This window comes from Danio rerio, chromosome 11 (genome assembly GCF_052040795.2).
Source record: "Danio rerio strain M-AB ecotype USA chromosome 11, GRCz13ab, whole genome shotgun sequence".
Taxonomy (NCBI): Eukaryota; Metazoa; Chordata; class Actinopteri; order Cypriniformes; family Danionidae; genus Danio; species Danio rerio.
Window position 1 is genome coordinate 5523574 of NC_141031.1, and position 15524 is coordinate 5539097.

A 15524-nucleotide genomic window follows, 5' to 3' on the forward strand; every position below is an offset into this window, starting at 1 on the left:
AATATAGAATGAGTACCTTCTCTACTCAGACTATTTATGGAAATGAAGCCTCTTGATAAGAAATGTTCAAATTTATGATACGAGGAGATCAAGGAGGATACATTTTCAGCCCTATCGTCTTTGCTCATGAATTTTAGTAATTGTTACATACAGTATAAGTGGCGACTGTGGTAGGGATCCAAAATAGTATATTAGGAGGTTATATTAAGCAAGGGGTCTTAAGCATGAGATGGTCAGGGATAGTAGTGGTTGCTTTAGAAGCTTTGAAACCTTTATGCTGCATTCACATTCGCGGATAAAGCGTCAAGCGCAGGTAATTTACATGTAAAGTCGATGCAAAGATGCGGATAAACATCATGCAGCACGATACGCACAAATGAGGCGGCGTGAATGACATGGCGTCAATGATGTGGCGCAAGTTGAGCGTTTTTGCGCAAACACTTCAGCTGACATTCCCACCACGTTAACCAATCAGCTTTCTCTTAGTAGAGGGCGTGATTATGACGTAGTGCCTGTTGTTGGTGCCCCAAGGGGAAATCCCAACCCTGGCTCATTGTGGAAACGTAATCCCGTGGACGTTTCTGTACTCCGCGAAATATGTCCCGGGAGGTACGTATTTGTGCAGTTTTTGTTTTTGCGAATCCGCGAGAGGCTGCTGCGACACGCTTTTTCACATCTCGAATGCCTCTCTGGAACGCGCTCCGTTCGCGCCCGTGCTGTTCTCGTACGAAAAGCCGTTGGATGCAATTGTCGAGCAACCGTCTGTCCGACTGATGGACTGAATGAAGTCCAAACACTGAAGAGCAAATCCATCGATGCGCAGTTCCCCAACCAAGCAAGCCAGTGGCAATGGTGGTGAGAAATAAAAAACTTTACCAATAGACAAAATTGAAGGAAAAAGTTTTTTGAGAAAAACCAGGCTCAGTTGGACACAACCATTTCTCTTCCAGTCAATCGTCCTGTGTGTGTGTGTGTGTGTGTGTGTGTGTGTGTGTGTGTGTGTGTGTGAATGGGTATGGTGTGTATGGGTGTTTCCCAATACTGGGTTGCAGCTGGAAGGGCATCCGCTGTGTAAAACATATGCTGGACTAGTTGTCGGTTCATTCTGCTGTGGCGACCTCTGAAATAGAGACTAAGCCGAAGGAAAATGAACGAATTCTAATGCATTTCGGTCTAAAACTGAATATTTAATGAGAACAAATGATGGGCTTGATTTTATCCTTCTGAAATAGTACGAGCAAAATATCCTAATGTTTTGACTGTTGTACCGGCTCTGCACATTCTCCTAGTGCGCGGCAGCTGATGTAACCTCTTGAGAGATGTTTCGGCAGCGGGACTGCGTGTGGCGGAGAGAGTCCGCGGCGTGCTGGGTTCAGACACGGATGTGTGACTGGAGCGTTTGCCCTGTGGCTGTGTGTGCGCGTGACAGAAAAGTGCTCTGTGGCATCCATTACCATGCCACCGAGGCACAGCAAAAGCTTCTCTCTCTCTAGTTCTGCATTCCCAGTCCAACCTTCGGGGGATTACCATTCATTCAACCTTAACTTCAATATACACACAACACAAGGCATGTTAGGCTTCCCATTTACACACTAGCCATCCAGACGCATATAAATGAGCGCTCGCTTCTGTTTATTTTGCTCGCTCGCTCACAGTGAGCGATAATGAGACGGCTATCAGGTTGCAGTATCTCTAAACCCTGCTGTGATTGGTAGTGGCGTGTTGTGTTGAGTTCACGTTCGTCCCCTCGTGGACCACACACAAGCATTGTTCACTCAAGCGAGCGTCACTTCTCTAGGGCGCATAAATCAAAACACTGAAATGAGGTCTCTGTTCCTCAATGGAATGTATTACAAGTCCATTAATTCAGTGTTGTAGAGATCCTTTGAAGTCTCCATTGGCCCGGTCATAGCTGCTCTGATTGGTAATTCATTTCCGACAGGTGGAATTGAACCGATGGCTCAACGACGTGTCTGCATTGAGTTTTTTTTTGGGGCGGGATACCTACAATGACAATTCCAAATCAGATGCTGTCTGCATGCTAAGCTTCTTTGAGCAGGATTCCCAATGTTAGACTTGGAATATGGGTCAGTGGGCTAGCCATGTACTTTTGTTTGTGTGTCAAACAAAAAACCACTACTGCAACAAACCAATCAGCTTTCCGCATCTGTTCATGATGATTTCAGGCAAAATGTTTGAAAATCAGAACAAGAAGCACTCAAGAGGAAAGCTGTGTAATTTATCAGTTCTGGTTTTATCGTGTCGCCAGGCCAGCCATATGTTGGGCAGGCATTGTTGGATGGAACTGATAAGCGTTTCAATCAGAGGAGGATTATGGGTAGAAATCTGCTGATTGTGTCCTCTCGAGGATTGAGTGGCTTTAAACGCTAAAAGCACAACTCATCCTCAGCGCGAACATCTTAGTCTGGCCTGTGTCTGCTTTTGGACTGGCAACAGTCACAACTGGAGGAAAAATTCTAGGACAATACAGAGATAACAGCTGCTCTCTTTGTTTATTTGAGTTTCATAACCAGATTGATTTACTGTCTAAAGTAAATATGAGTGTTTACTAGAGATGCACTACATGAAACACTTGAACTGATAACAGATAATTAAATCCTTCTCGTGACTGATTCTGATTTTCAAATTTCATATTTTGATAATATAATGATATAATATATGATATAATCTGCAGTTTGTGTACCAGGAGAACAATCAAAATGTATCGGCTCTGTAAGCAGCTCTGGCTGAATAGGTTAAGTAATAAACATCAGTCCTCCCTATTCAAAAGATATTTTTATTATTGTATAAAAAGTCTTATCAGGGTATATATATATTAGAGCTAGGCAATTTTTCAGATTTTTTCGATTAATTCGAATTTACGTTTTAAGACAATTTAATTTTGAATCAAATCGAGAAATTGCGATTTTTAAAAAAATATATATTTAATACATTATAATGGCACCAATGCGCTTTGGTTCACTCTCTGTTCGAAGCAGGAAGCACACCAGAAGCGCCTCTCGGCGACGCGCCGCGCAGCACCACGCAGCGCCATGGATTTTAGAATTCTAAACAGGTTCCTATACACACACCGGCGCCGCCCAGCCACGATTCACGAAGCAGTTCATATTTCTGGCCCACAGAGCGCCATCTGATTAGTTTCATCATAAATATCATGCAAATGTGCGCGTTTGGTGTGTGATAGTTTAAACTGTCATGTGCGCGCCGTGTCGCGGCACTTCTGGTGTGTGACCGGCTTGACTGCCTGTTAAAGCGTGAAGTCATGTAGGATTTTACTTGTTGCACGTCTGTGTGGATTGTCAAGACATATTCCCACATAGCAATATTTCTCTGGCCCAGCTCTGGCCTACACAATCAGGTTTTGCTTGGCCCACATGCCGCAGTGAATTACGGTACATGACTGGACCAAACCTGGCTTCCAGACAAGGGCCAAACACAGACCATATCTGGGCTAAGTCTCAGCCAAGTTAATAACTCATAACTGGGCCTGAACTGGGCCAGATAGGTTGGTGTGTCACGATTGCAATGAAATTGATAAACCCATGGAGTTATGCGCTTTAGGCACACTATGCGCACGCTTTTTCTCAAAGTGACCTGATTGGTAGAATTTTTTTTCTTTACTCAAAAATGATTTTAGTGTATTTTAAATGTGGGTCAAGACTGGCCAAACTCACATGGCCCACTTATCAAATTTTTAAATCTGGGCCAAATACTACGTTTTTCATCTGGCCCAAATATTGTGTGCCGCCTTAAAAACGGTGCCACCTCTGCCAAACCCGGGCCATGTTTGGCCCACATGCTGTATGCCAGTGCCGGATGAATGCCTGCTTTTTGCCAAATCTGGGCCAGAATTCTTTGCTACTAGGGTTCCCTCATCAAGTCGATAAACTCGTTCTCAACATGTATGAAGGATGTAAAAGCCTGCCATGTGAAAAAACGTGCCGATCTTTTGGTTTGAAAACGAGTAGAGATAGCAGTGAAAATGAAAGTACCCGCCCCCATGACGTCATTTAGCGGACCTAGTTAAACCAGACAGATCAGGCAGCATAATACAGAGAGTGGAGCAAAGCGCATCAAATGATCTGTATTTAAAAGGGGGAAAAAGAAAAATAGATTAAATATATTATTTTATATTGGATACACATCTGGTATTTGCTCCTGCTATCCGTCATCAACTTCACACATTGGTTTAAATTAGGCTTTACAGTTTCCATGTTCAGTCCTTTACTTCTACTGTAACTTTTTAAGAAAAAGGCAGCAGCATTACAACCTGTCATTCAATCAGAAGACAAAGCCAAAGCCGAGCTGACAGCCAATCTTTTCTAGGTTCAGAAAAACTTGCAAAAATACCTCTGAATTCCTGCAACTGCAATATTTACACAAATATTTCTTATTCAAATCTTCAGCAACGCTATTTAACTTGTGAATTTGTTTTACATTTATTAACAACTTGACCGATTTTTGTATGACATGGCCATTAAAAATACAACGTTCCTTAACCAGATGGTTTTTCAAGTTACTTTTAAAGAGAATGCTACTTCAGTCATGTTGTTGTAATCTTTTGAGAAGACTAGTAACACAATAAAAAAAAATCAAAATCGTAAATCGGTCAAGCTTTAATAAAAAACCTTGATTTTTTTTTTTTTTGCTAAATCCCCCAGCCCTAATATATATATATATATATATATATATATATATATATATATATATATATATATATATATATATATATATATATATATATATTAGGGCTATATATTAGGGCGTGCGCAAGTTTCCAAGCATTGCAATTTGTCTATTGGACATGATATTGTATTTTCTGAATATGTTGTTCCTTAATGACTGATAACATTCTTCAATTGAGCCCTTTAGTAGAATTAAACAACTGTTTGTGATAAAAAAAGCAGTAATTTGCTGTGTTTATTGTGTTGTTGATCTTGGACATTCTCCTCCATTTCTTTGCCAAGTGGGAAACATTGGCCCGGTTCAGTGTTGACTACATGTAGACAAACAAAGCAGCAGCAAACAATTCAATGTGCATGTGTGTGGAGCATCTACAGTACACAAATAATGATCTGATGATGAATTTGACACTGAAGTACACTTTAGGCTTTAGCAAACACCATTTAGATTAAACTTCTTCTTTATTATTTGTTTTCAGAGAAAGAGACTTTTCTAGAGCCCTTTGTGCTGAGAGACCTGCTGCCATCCTCCATCGGGAGCTACTACCGCTACATCGGCTCTCTGACCACACCACCCTGCAGTAAAGTGGTGGAGTGGATCGTCTTCAGCCGGCCCGTGCTCCTCTCATACAAACAGGTATGTTTCTGCTGCACATATGAACATGCTTTTCAAGCTATTTAAGTTTTCTCAACAAGTTCTACAACTCAACAAGTTGTAGTGCTGTATTTATACTATAGTAAGTGTATTGTATTGAGTGTGAGGTGGGACTCACCTATTAGGAATGTGTGTATTTTTTGTTGGCCACTCTTTGTATAACCCTGAGTTACTTTTTTGGTTGGCCATCTGTTTGTTTCTTATGGGTCTCCTGTTTCCTGTAGTGTAGTTCAGTAAACAGAAAAAAAGGAAGAAATGCCCGCATGTGTTTAGCGTTTTTCTTTTTCGCAAACACAACAGTAATCTGCTAGTGTTTGCTTTGCTTTGGCTATTTTGGGGTTAATTATTCTGATATCCCAATTGCAACAGAGGAATACTGGGAAGTCTCTGTAGACTGATGACATTTTATACCGTTCAGCCTTATAATCTTAATAATGTGAGCAAAATCAGCTGTTTTTTCATAACTTTAGACATTACACTAGAAAATCATTCAAACACTAGCTCTAAAGTGCAAGTGTGGATTAACAGTAAACAGTTTCTGCTGTTCTGACGTAAGCAGCAGATGTGAATGAATAGTGGAAGAAAGTAGTTCCTCATACAAAGGCGTTTTTAGACTCTCTGTGTTGGATTTCATTGTTTATATACGCAATTATCCTGGCTAACTGTTGTATAAACTTAATATCACACTCATAGCAGTACGATATTGCTTTATATTGTCACTGGTGGGACACCAAGGTATTTGGCCTCCACGCCTCCCACCAGTGTCGAGTTATCGGACATCTCGCACTGCTACTCATGTGTTATTTCTCCTATATCTACAATCTACATCACAAGACACATTCAAATAACATATTACATTGTAAATAAATGCAGGGTTCCACAGATATCATTCCTGCTGTCCCAACACAAATCAATTCATTTAACTATTAACATTCAAGTGGACTGAAATTAAAACAATTTAGTTGTCTCAAAAAACTCAACAATTGTGTTGATTCAGGTCATTTCAAAAAAGTAATTTGAACAAGCATCGAAATTCTTTTTATTATTGTAAAGTAAAAACAAAAGGAAATAAAAAATACTTTTTGAACAAAACAGTGCGGAACAATACAAAAGTTACATAAGCACAACAAAGGAGGATATATATATATATATATATAAATATGTATATGTATGTATGTATGTATATATATATATATATATATATATATATATATATATATATATATATATATATATATATGTGTGTGTGTGTGTGTGTGTGTGTGTGTGTGTGTGTGTGTGTGTATATATACACACATAAATATATATATTCAGAATTTGAAGTCATTTCAGAATTTCGGTTTGTTTGGTTTTGTTTTGTTTTTTAATTAAATTTAAGTCTGAGAAAATACATTAAAATTTGCAAGAATACATTTTATTGTATTTCTATTCACAGAATGACAAACTTAATTGTAAAATTTATTGTATTTTAAAGTGTTTGATTTGTTTTCTTAGTTTTTTTAAGCACTTGAAACTTTGAATTGTTCAATACGTCACACGTTGAACAAAACTGTGCATTTCAAGCCGCTTCAGCAGACTTTTAAGAAAAACTCCAAATTATGCTGAATAAATCTGGGAACAAATCATTTCTTTATTCAAAGCAACACTCAGAGAAAAAATGCTTAATTATCATGAAGCTGACCTAGTTGAGGAATGTCTGAGGCGTTAAAACTGCTTCAGATTTATTAAACAGAGCTCGTGTAAAACACCTGGGGTTTGAGCTTAAACTGTATGAGAAACAAAAGAAAACAGCACTGGTTATTGTTTGAATGGACCTTACGAGACCTCAGACTTGGGGCACACTGACTCATGCTTCTCCATTAGTATGCGCTGCTCAGCTCGACTTGCGCACATTCATCCTGTCCTCCCTCTCGGCACCATTCCTGAGCTCTGATTGATAAGAAATACTCTCAAACTGAGCTTTTACACTCTAATATAACAAAACCAACCACTAAAAAAATGGAGCATCGTCATCATGCTAACAAGCAACATGAACAGCTGTGTGAAGGTCAGAAAAAGATATTTAAACGGATAGAAAAGTGATTTAAAAATAGAGAAGCAATTAAAACGGTTAATATTTGCTCCTCCTTTACCATTTATGTCTAAGATCATTGTATACGTGCATTTTCTGTACTGAAAGTGCATTTAATAACGTTTTATTTCATTTTTATTTGATGTAAATTACCCTCTCCTCCTTTTTTATTTTTTCTTATTTTTTCTTTTTTCTGATTTAATTCTTCTTGTTAAAGGCCAGCTCACACTGTGAGAATTTTTTTAATCCTGAACGATTGTAGCATGTCAGACTGCACCAACATGGCTCCCATGTCACACTGTTAGATCTCAGCTGTCATAAAGTCAGACTGAACGACAATGAGGACGCGCCAAACACGGAAGAAAACGCCCCCCGGAGTTTTTTATTTATTTTTTCATTATTTTTTAGGGGTTTTCACCTTTATTGATAGGACAGTGGAGATATAGAGACAGGAAAGTGTGGGGAGCAGAGATATGGGAAGGATCAGCAAAGGACCTCGAGACGGGAATCAAACTCGGGTCGCTGCGAGCACCTCGGTGCTATATGTCGACGCACTAACCACTAGGCTATTGGCGCCGACCGCCTCCTGGAGTTTAACGTCATCTACTCGTGACTATCACTGAAATGAATCCTCACAGTAGCGGCAATTTTGCACACGGCGTGTCTTAATAATAAAACCAGGAAGAAAAAAGTTTTGACATTACCCCACGGTCATTTGAATTGTCTCATGGATTGTGTCATCAGATTCTGAGCTCCTATTGGTTCTTGGATTGACGCTCATCGCAGCTGTTGTCACACTGCTGGAAAGTGATTGAAATCTTCTGACACTGCCAAAACTTCATCGAAGACAAAATCTGATCGCAACGGACTGTCAGTGAACATGTCAAACCCACGACCAAAGAGCACAGATTTTAACCTAGATTTCAGGAATCTTCTAGGATTTCCCAAACTTGTCTCAGATGACAAAATAGTGGCTGAAATCTCCCAGTGTGAGCAGGGCTTAAGGAATGTGAAGTTATTTTGATGTAAAAATTACACTAAAATGTTTACACCAAAATGTAGAGGAAGAACGCTTATTAGAGCAAAATTCTTCAGGATTGATACTGAAGAGATCTGGACCAAGATTATTTTACGCTACCTGATTAAAGTCTTGTTGTCGATCTCAGTTGTAAGAGCAATGAATAATAACTTGACTTCAAGTTGATCATTTGGAAAAGTGGCAGAAGGCCGATTTTTCCGATGAATCATCCTTAATAAACAAACAACGCGAGGTTCAAACAACGAAGACAAGGCAAGGAAAATGCATTGTAAGGTTCACAGTTCAGTATAACAAGACTCAGCCATGTGTATGTGTGCTGACATTACAATCCATGCAATCAGTTTTTGACAATCCTCCAGCTGTGTGTATGCAATCAGTCAGGATCAGGAACCGCTGTGTGTGTGTGGTGCATGACTGGATCTTATAGTCCATGAAATGTCCGTTAGCGATCCGTGTTTATACCAGCAATCTGCACAGGCTGTATCGCTGGTGACTTTGACAATATGATTGAATTGCTGCTTGTTACAGTTAGAAAATAGTTTGAAAACAAGCAGGAAATGTTCATTGACCAATAGCATCACCACATAGAAGTAGTCTATAGTATAGATGTTTTTGTGTGTAATAATCAAACTTTTAGCTGATGTGTTTGTCTGTGTGAGACCCAATCATTTTAGTTTTGGTTTTCGTTTTGGTTTACTGAAATAATCTTGATTTGAACTCACGATGTTAGACTCCGATATCACATAAAGATTAGCATGAAAAGAAATGTGGTCTAAAGTTTCTACAGACCGGCAACAACCGTTTCTGTTTATGAAGGTTGGTCTATGTCAGAAAGCGATCCATCTCTGGCCTCTCTGCGGCTTCTGATCTCACTGCGCGTTAAAAGAGAAATGGCAAACAGAGGCTTTGCTCTCACATGTAACAGATCAAAGAACATCTGTGTAAACCTCATCCGGCCATGTATGATTCAATGCGATTTCATGGTCATTACAAGATTTATATCAGTATGGCGTAAGGCTGTAACTGTAAAAGACATATTTTAGATAGAAACAGACTGGCAAGGAACGCATTTCATTTGATACGAATGAAAATGAGGCTATGATGGATGCGTTTAGCAGATTTGTGTTTGAGAAAGCATTATTGCTTAAGTGTCAGTACAAGCATTAAATGATATTCATTTTCCTTTGGCTTAGTCCCTTATTTATCAGGGGTCATCACAGCAGAATGAACCGCCAACTATTCTGACATATTTTATACACAGTGGATGCTCTTCCAGCTGCAACCCAGTAGTGGGAAACACTGATACACTCTTCACATTTACACACACAGACACAATCATTCACTACAGATTATTCAAAGAGGAAACCCACACAAACAAGGTGAGAACATGCAAACTCCACACAGAAATGCCAACTGACCCAGCTGGGACTCAAACAAGCGACCTTGTTCTTGCTGTGAGGCGACAGTGCTAACTCTGAGCCACCGTGCCACCCTAAATGATACTCAATATGCTTTAATATTGTGTGTATAACTGTGAAAAAATTAGCCAATGTGACACTGAAAAATAAAAATGTTTTGTATGGATTTTGTTTTATTGTGAACTAGGGATGTAACGGTATCAGAATTTCACGGTACGGTAATACCTCGGTATAAATGTCACGGTACGGTATTTATTGAATCATTTACAGGAAAAAACAACACTTATGAAAATACTCCAAAAAAGTGCCAAAAGTGTCAATGACATACAAATTAGTCATCTATCTGTAAGCTTTGAAACAGGAACTTCAATTTTAATAACAAAAAAATATTAAACCATGTAAAAAAATAAAGTTTCAATTTAGTATTGTTGAAAACTCATCACATTTAACATTTAATCACTCACTCACTTAGATAGAGATGGGTTTAAAGGAAAATTATCATATAACTATAATCTGGTAAAAGCTGGTATCTCTGGGCATTTACAATGTCCCCTGCAACAGAAAAAAACCCTCTCATTTGGGACTGAGGTTTCTGGGACAAGAGAGATATGACTTGGCCCAGGTTGACAGCAGTGGGTAACGTTGTGCATTGTCTTTCCCCCACTTGAGAGGACAAACCATGGGTAAGATAGAGATCTCATGTCTGCATCAATCTGAACAGTGTGCTGACAACACCACTATTCAGTACGCGCGCGACAACACAGCTGATAAGAACTCGCGCGACAACACCGCTATTCAGTATGCGCGCGACAACACAGCTGATAAGAACTCGCGCGACAACACCGCTATTCAGTACGCGCGCGACAACACAGCTGATAAGAACTCGCGCGACAACACCGCTATTCAGTACGCGCGCGACAACACAGCTGATAAGAACTCGCGCGACAACACCGCTATTCAGTACGCGCGCGACAACACAGCTGATAAGAACTCGCGCGACAACACCGCTATGCAGTACGCGCGCGACAACACAGCTGATAAGAACTCGCGCGACAACACCGCTATTCAGTACAAGCGCGACAACACAGCTGATAAGAACTCGCGCGACAACACCGCTATTCAGTACGCGCGCGACAACACAGCTGATAAGAACTCGCGCGACAACACCACTATTCAGTACGCGCACGGCGACAACACCCGCTTTAGAGTTTTACCGCTTTTTCATCCCCGCTTCTAGCAGCACACTCCATTTCCGCATTACTGGATCTGTAGCGACAACAGACCGCAAGGGATGATGGTCAAGCATGGGCTGATGGGAATTGTAGTTTTCGCTACCTTCCGTTCGCTTCATTCGCCTGAGCAAATTTTCTTTGAAGACCTATAGTTTTACCGAGTCATGCGACTTCGGTAATATCGAAAAAAATTAATATTGCGGTATGACGGTATTTACAATACCGTTACATCCCTATTGTGAACACAAGAACATATAAGGCCGTACTCACTCTAGGTACAGTTGCCTCAAACCGGGCCAAAGCACGCTTGTCCCCCCTCCCATCTCTCCCACACTCACACCACAATCAGGCCTGGGCACGCTTACGTCATCGATGCTGCGCTGTTCAGTGAGAAGCGCTGTCACTCAGCAGCACAGTGGAGATTTCTATAGTTATATAGTTTAAGTCATTTGTTATGCAGTGACATGCAGTCAAATATTTCGCCAAACAGTCCTTAGGGATGCGGTGACATGCAGTCAGATATTTAGCCGAACAGATCTGCCACTTTTGGCGCTCATAAACAATCATAAAGCTCTCGTGCTGCAGGAATGAGGTCTGCTAAGGGTACGCAGCTGTTGGGCAGTGAGGGGTTTGCGTGTTTAATAAGCTACAGCAGTTTGCGTTCACTGAAAAGTAAGAATGATTAATAAATCCATATGAAACAGTCCCTTAAAAGCCACGTCTCGCTTTCAGTTTCGGGCTTTGGCGCGTTTTGCACTCACACTACAAACATACCGCGCCAAAGCCCAAGTGAACTGCGCTCAGGCACACCTCTTCCAACCGGGCCAGGGCCGGCCAAGTGAACCGTGCTTGAGCCCGATTCAGTGCACTCACACTTCACCACCAAACCAAACAATCCGGGAAACGGGCCTGGGCACGGTATGAATGCCATAGTGTGAGTAGGCCCTAATTCACAATTTGAACACTCTCAGATGTTTTTGTTGTTGATTTATTACCTTTAATTGCACCCATATTCAGATGAATGTCTTTGATAATTGTCATGCACTGTTTTGTGTGTGCCACCATGTAAACTGCACCGTTTTTGAGAGAAATTTTCGTCTTATTAAGCTACAAAGCTTTGAACATAAGAACAAATCTCATGGAAATGCATCAACTTGTTATTATTGGGGTTAGGATTAAGAGTAGAGTAATATGCTGGTGTTTAACTGCATCGCTTTGCTGCATTCCTGCATTGGGCTCTCACATACTCTCTGCGACTTTATAGCCGTGGTGGGCATTTCTCTCTGTCTCATGCTAAATGCAGTCAACCAATCACAACAGACTGGGTCATTGGAACAAACAGCGAAGATTAACATCGCGCTTAGGAGGGGTTTGAAAACAAATGAATCGCTGAACGAATCATATGGGAGTCACTGGGATAATTAGGTACAAATAAATGCATGTTATAAAACAATTCAAGTGTTTTTTGACCTTGCATGGATATCAGGCTGTTTTTGGAGACCAACAAAACCAAAATATGACATTTATAATGCAAAATAGGTCTCTTTAAATGCATTATAAGGTTGAAGAGGCTCATTTTTAGGATTAATTAATTAACAAAGTAGGAACAATGTTATGATGTTAAAAATGTTTTATATTACATAAAAGCACTGACTTTTTACAGATTGAATTAGCTGACAGACTTTCAAAGTAAATATTTCATCAACATTTTAAGTCAAAACCCAAAAATGTAACTGTATTACTTTCTCACCTTGATACTGCCTGAACATGCGTCTATTCAAAACCCAACAGAATAGAAAATACAAAAGCAGAAATTACACAAAAAATGTCCTGCTTGCTCTCATCCATGCAAGAGAAGTAAATAGCGACCGGCGTTAAGCTTAAAAAATAAAAAGACGCAAAGGAATTCAAGTTACCAAAGTGTTCAGGGGATGTTAAATGGTATTTGGTGAAAAACAGACCAAAATGCAATTTATTTAACAAAAATCCTAACCTTGACCATTTGTCTCTATGCACGGCTGTGTGTTTGATTCCGACTCACCTACAGCAGATGAATGTGAACTTACTGCTGTGACAGACATAAGAAGTAGATTCACCTCAGAGATGAAAATACATGGACTGTGTTCTTTGTTTCTTCTGTTTATTTATTTATTTTTTTATTTTATATATAAAGATTTATATCTTTTAACCGAATTATTATACCCAAAAACACTTGGAATGCTAAGCAAATTTCACACGAGATCAATCTGTGATGCCTTTGCAGCTTTATTTATTTTATTAAAATACAGTACAGTGTTTCTCAACCACGTTCCTGAAAGACCACCAGCACTGCATGTTTTGGATGTCTCCTTTGTGTGTCACACCCATTACAAGTCTTTCAGTCGGAGCTGATGATCTGAGTCAGGTGTGTTTGGTTAAGGAGACATGGAAAATGTGCAGAGCTGGTTGTCCTCCAGGAAAGTGGTTGAGAAGCAGTAGTATACAACTGATAACTTGTTTAGGTCACACTTTATTTTGATGGTCCATTTGTTGAATTTAGGTTACATTGCATCTACATGCCAGCTAATTCTCAGTAGATTATAAGTAGAATGTTAGGTTGGGGTTAGTTTCAGTTGACATGTACTTGCAAAGTTTCTTATAGTCAGTTAAATGTCTGTTAAGGAGCAGTATCAACAGATATTAAGCAGACAGTCTACTAATACTCTAACGGACCATTAAAATAAAGTGTTACCCTTGTTTACTATGAGCTGCTGTTTTTTTTTTTTTCTATTGAACACAAAAGAAGCTATTTAGAAGAATTTTTCAAACCTGTAGCCATCAACATCCAGAGTAGGATATAAATACTTTGGAAGTTTATGTCTAATGATTTCTTTTATATTCATCAAAAGGGAGAGAAAATGAAGACAGAATGTTCATTTCTAGCTGAATTGTATCTTTTAAGGAGTCCTATTATGCCCTTTTACAAAGTTTTGATTCTGTTCGGGGGGTGTACTAGAACATGCTCTCATGCTTGGTGAAAAAAAAAAATACATTATTGCAATACCTTTCTCCCCAGCCTTGTACAAACGGTTTGATTAGTTCCGGGTTTGATGAAGTCCAACCTTCCGAAAAATTAAATGTGTTTTGATTGGTTAGTTATTCCGAGGCCTTTTAATTGGCAAACATCCTAGACTTTTTTTCAGTACTGCCACCTGTCACCTTGCCAAAGAAGCAAGTTCTGTCTCTTCCGTGGAGGCTGGCGCTGAGCCAGACATTGACGAACACAGCACTTTAATATCAAAACTTAGCAGTGTTTGATAATATAAGATTTGTTTTGGAATGCATATATATATATATATATATATATATATATATATATATATATATATATATATATATATATATATATATATATATATATACGCACACAATTGAAGTCAAATTATTAGCCCCCCCTGAATTCTAAACCCCTCTGTTTATGTTTTCCCCAATTTCTTTTTAACAGAGAAAATATATTTTCAACACATTTCTAAACATAATAGTTTTAATAACTCATTTCTAATAACTGATTTATTTTATCTTTGCCATGATGACAGTAATTAATATTTTACTAGATCTTTTTCAAGAAACTTCTATACAGCTTAAAGTGACATTTAAAGGTTTAAATAGGTTAATTAGGTAAACAAGGCAGGTTAGGGTGATTATGCAAGTTATTGTATAATGATGGTTTGTTTTGTAGACAATCAAAAAAATAAATAGCTTAAAGGGGCTAATAATACTGACCTTAAAAAGTTTAAACCTTAAAAATTCAAATCTGCTTTTACTCTAGCCGAAATAAAACAAATAAGACTTTCTCCAGAAGAAAAAATATTATCAGACATATACTGTGATCACTTCTTCGCTCTAAATCTCCAATTCTTGCTCCAATCCTCCTTGCTCCAAAAAACAAATCTCCTACCACAGCTATGCTTATGACACTCAGATCTACTTAGCCTTACTGCCTATTTACTAAAGCCCCATCGACACCCTCTGCCAGTGTATTGATGAAATGAACAGTTGGGTGTTTCAAAACTTTCTTCAGTTAAACAAAGAGAAAACTAAAGTGATTGCGTTTGGGAGCAGAGATGAGGTTCTCAAGGTGAATGCGTACCATGGCTCTAAAGGTCAAGCAACATAAAATAAGGTCAAGAATCTTGGTGTGACTCTGGAGTCAGATCTGAGTTTCAATAGTCAAGGCAGTTAGTAAATCGGCATACTACCATCTCGGAAACATTGCAAGGGTTAGATGCTTTGTTTCCAGTGGGGACTTAGAGAAACCTGTTCATGCTTTTATCAGCAGCAGGGTGGATTCCCAAAAAGACAGTCAGACAGTTGCAGCTCATCCAGAATGCTGCGGCCAGAATTCTGACCAGAAGCAGGAAATCAGA

General features: G+C 39.2%; 1 protein-coding gene and 1 long non-coding RNA gene across 4 annotated transcripts in view; one reads left to right on the forward strand and one right to left on the reverse strand.

Annotated features, from left to right (window-relative positions):
- Positions 1-15524, forward strand: part of ptprga (protein tyrosine phosphatase receptor type Ga) — a 514388-nt gene that overhangs the window by 389658 nt on the left and 109206 nt on the right. For all 3 annotated transcript variants that reach the window (NM_001329864.1, XM_087272537.1, XM_087272538.1), the window contains 1 exon segment: positions 5183-5340. In NM_001329864.1, coding sequence (NP_001316793.1) covers positions 5183-5340 — 158 coding nt within the window.
- Positions 10099-12914, reverse strand: LOC147841643 (uncharacterized). Its single transcript, XR_015502332.1, has 3 exons — positions 11277-12914; positions 10973-11231; positions 10099-10650 (listed from the first exon to the last, which is right to left on the reverse strand). It is a non-coding gene; the product is annotated as an uncharacterized LOC147841643 (long non-coding RNA).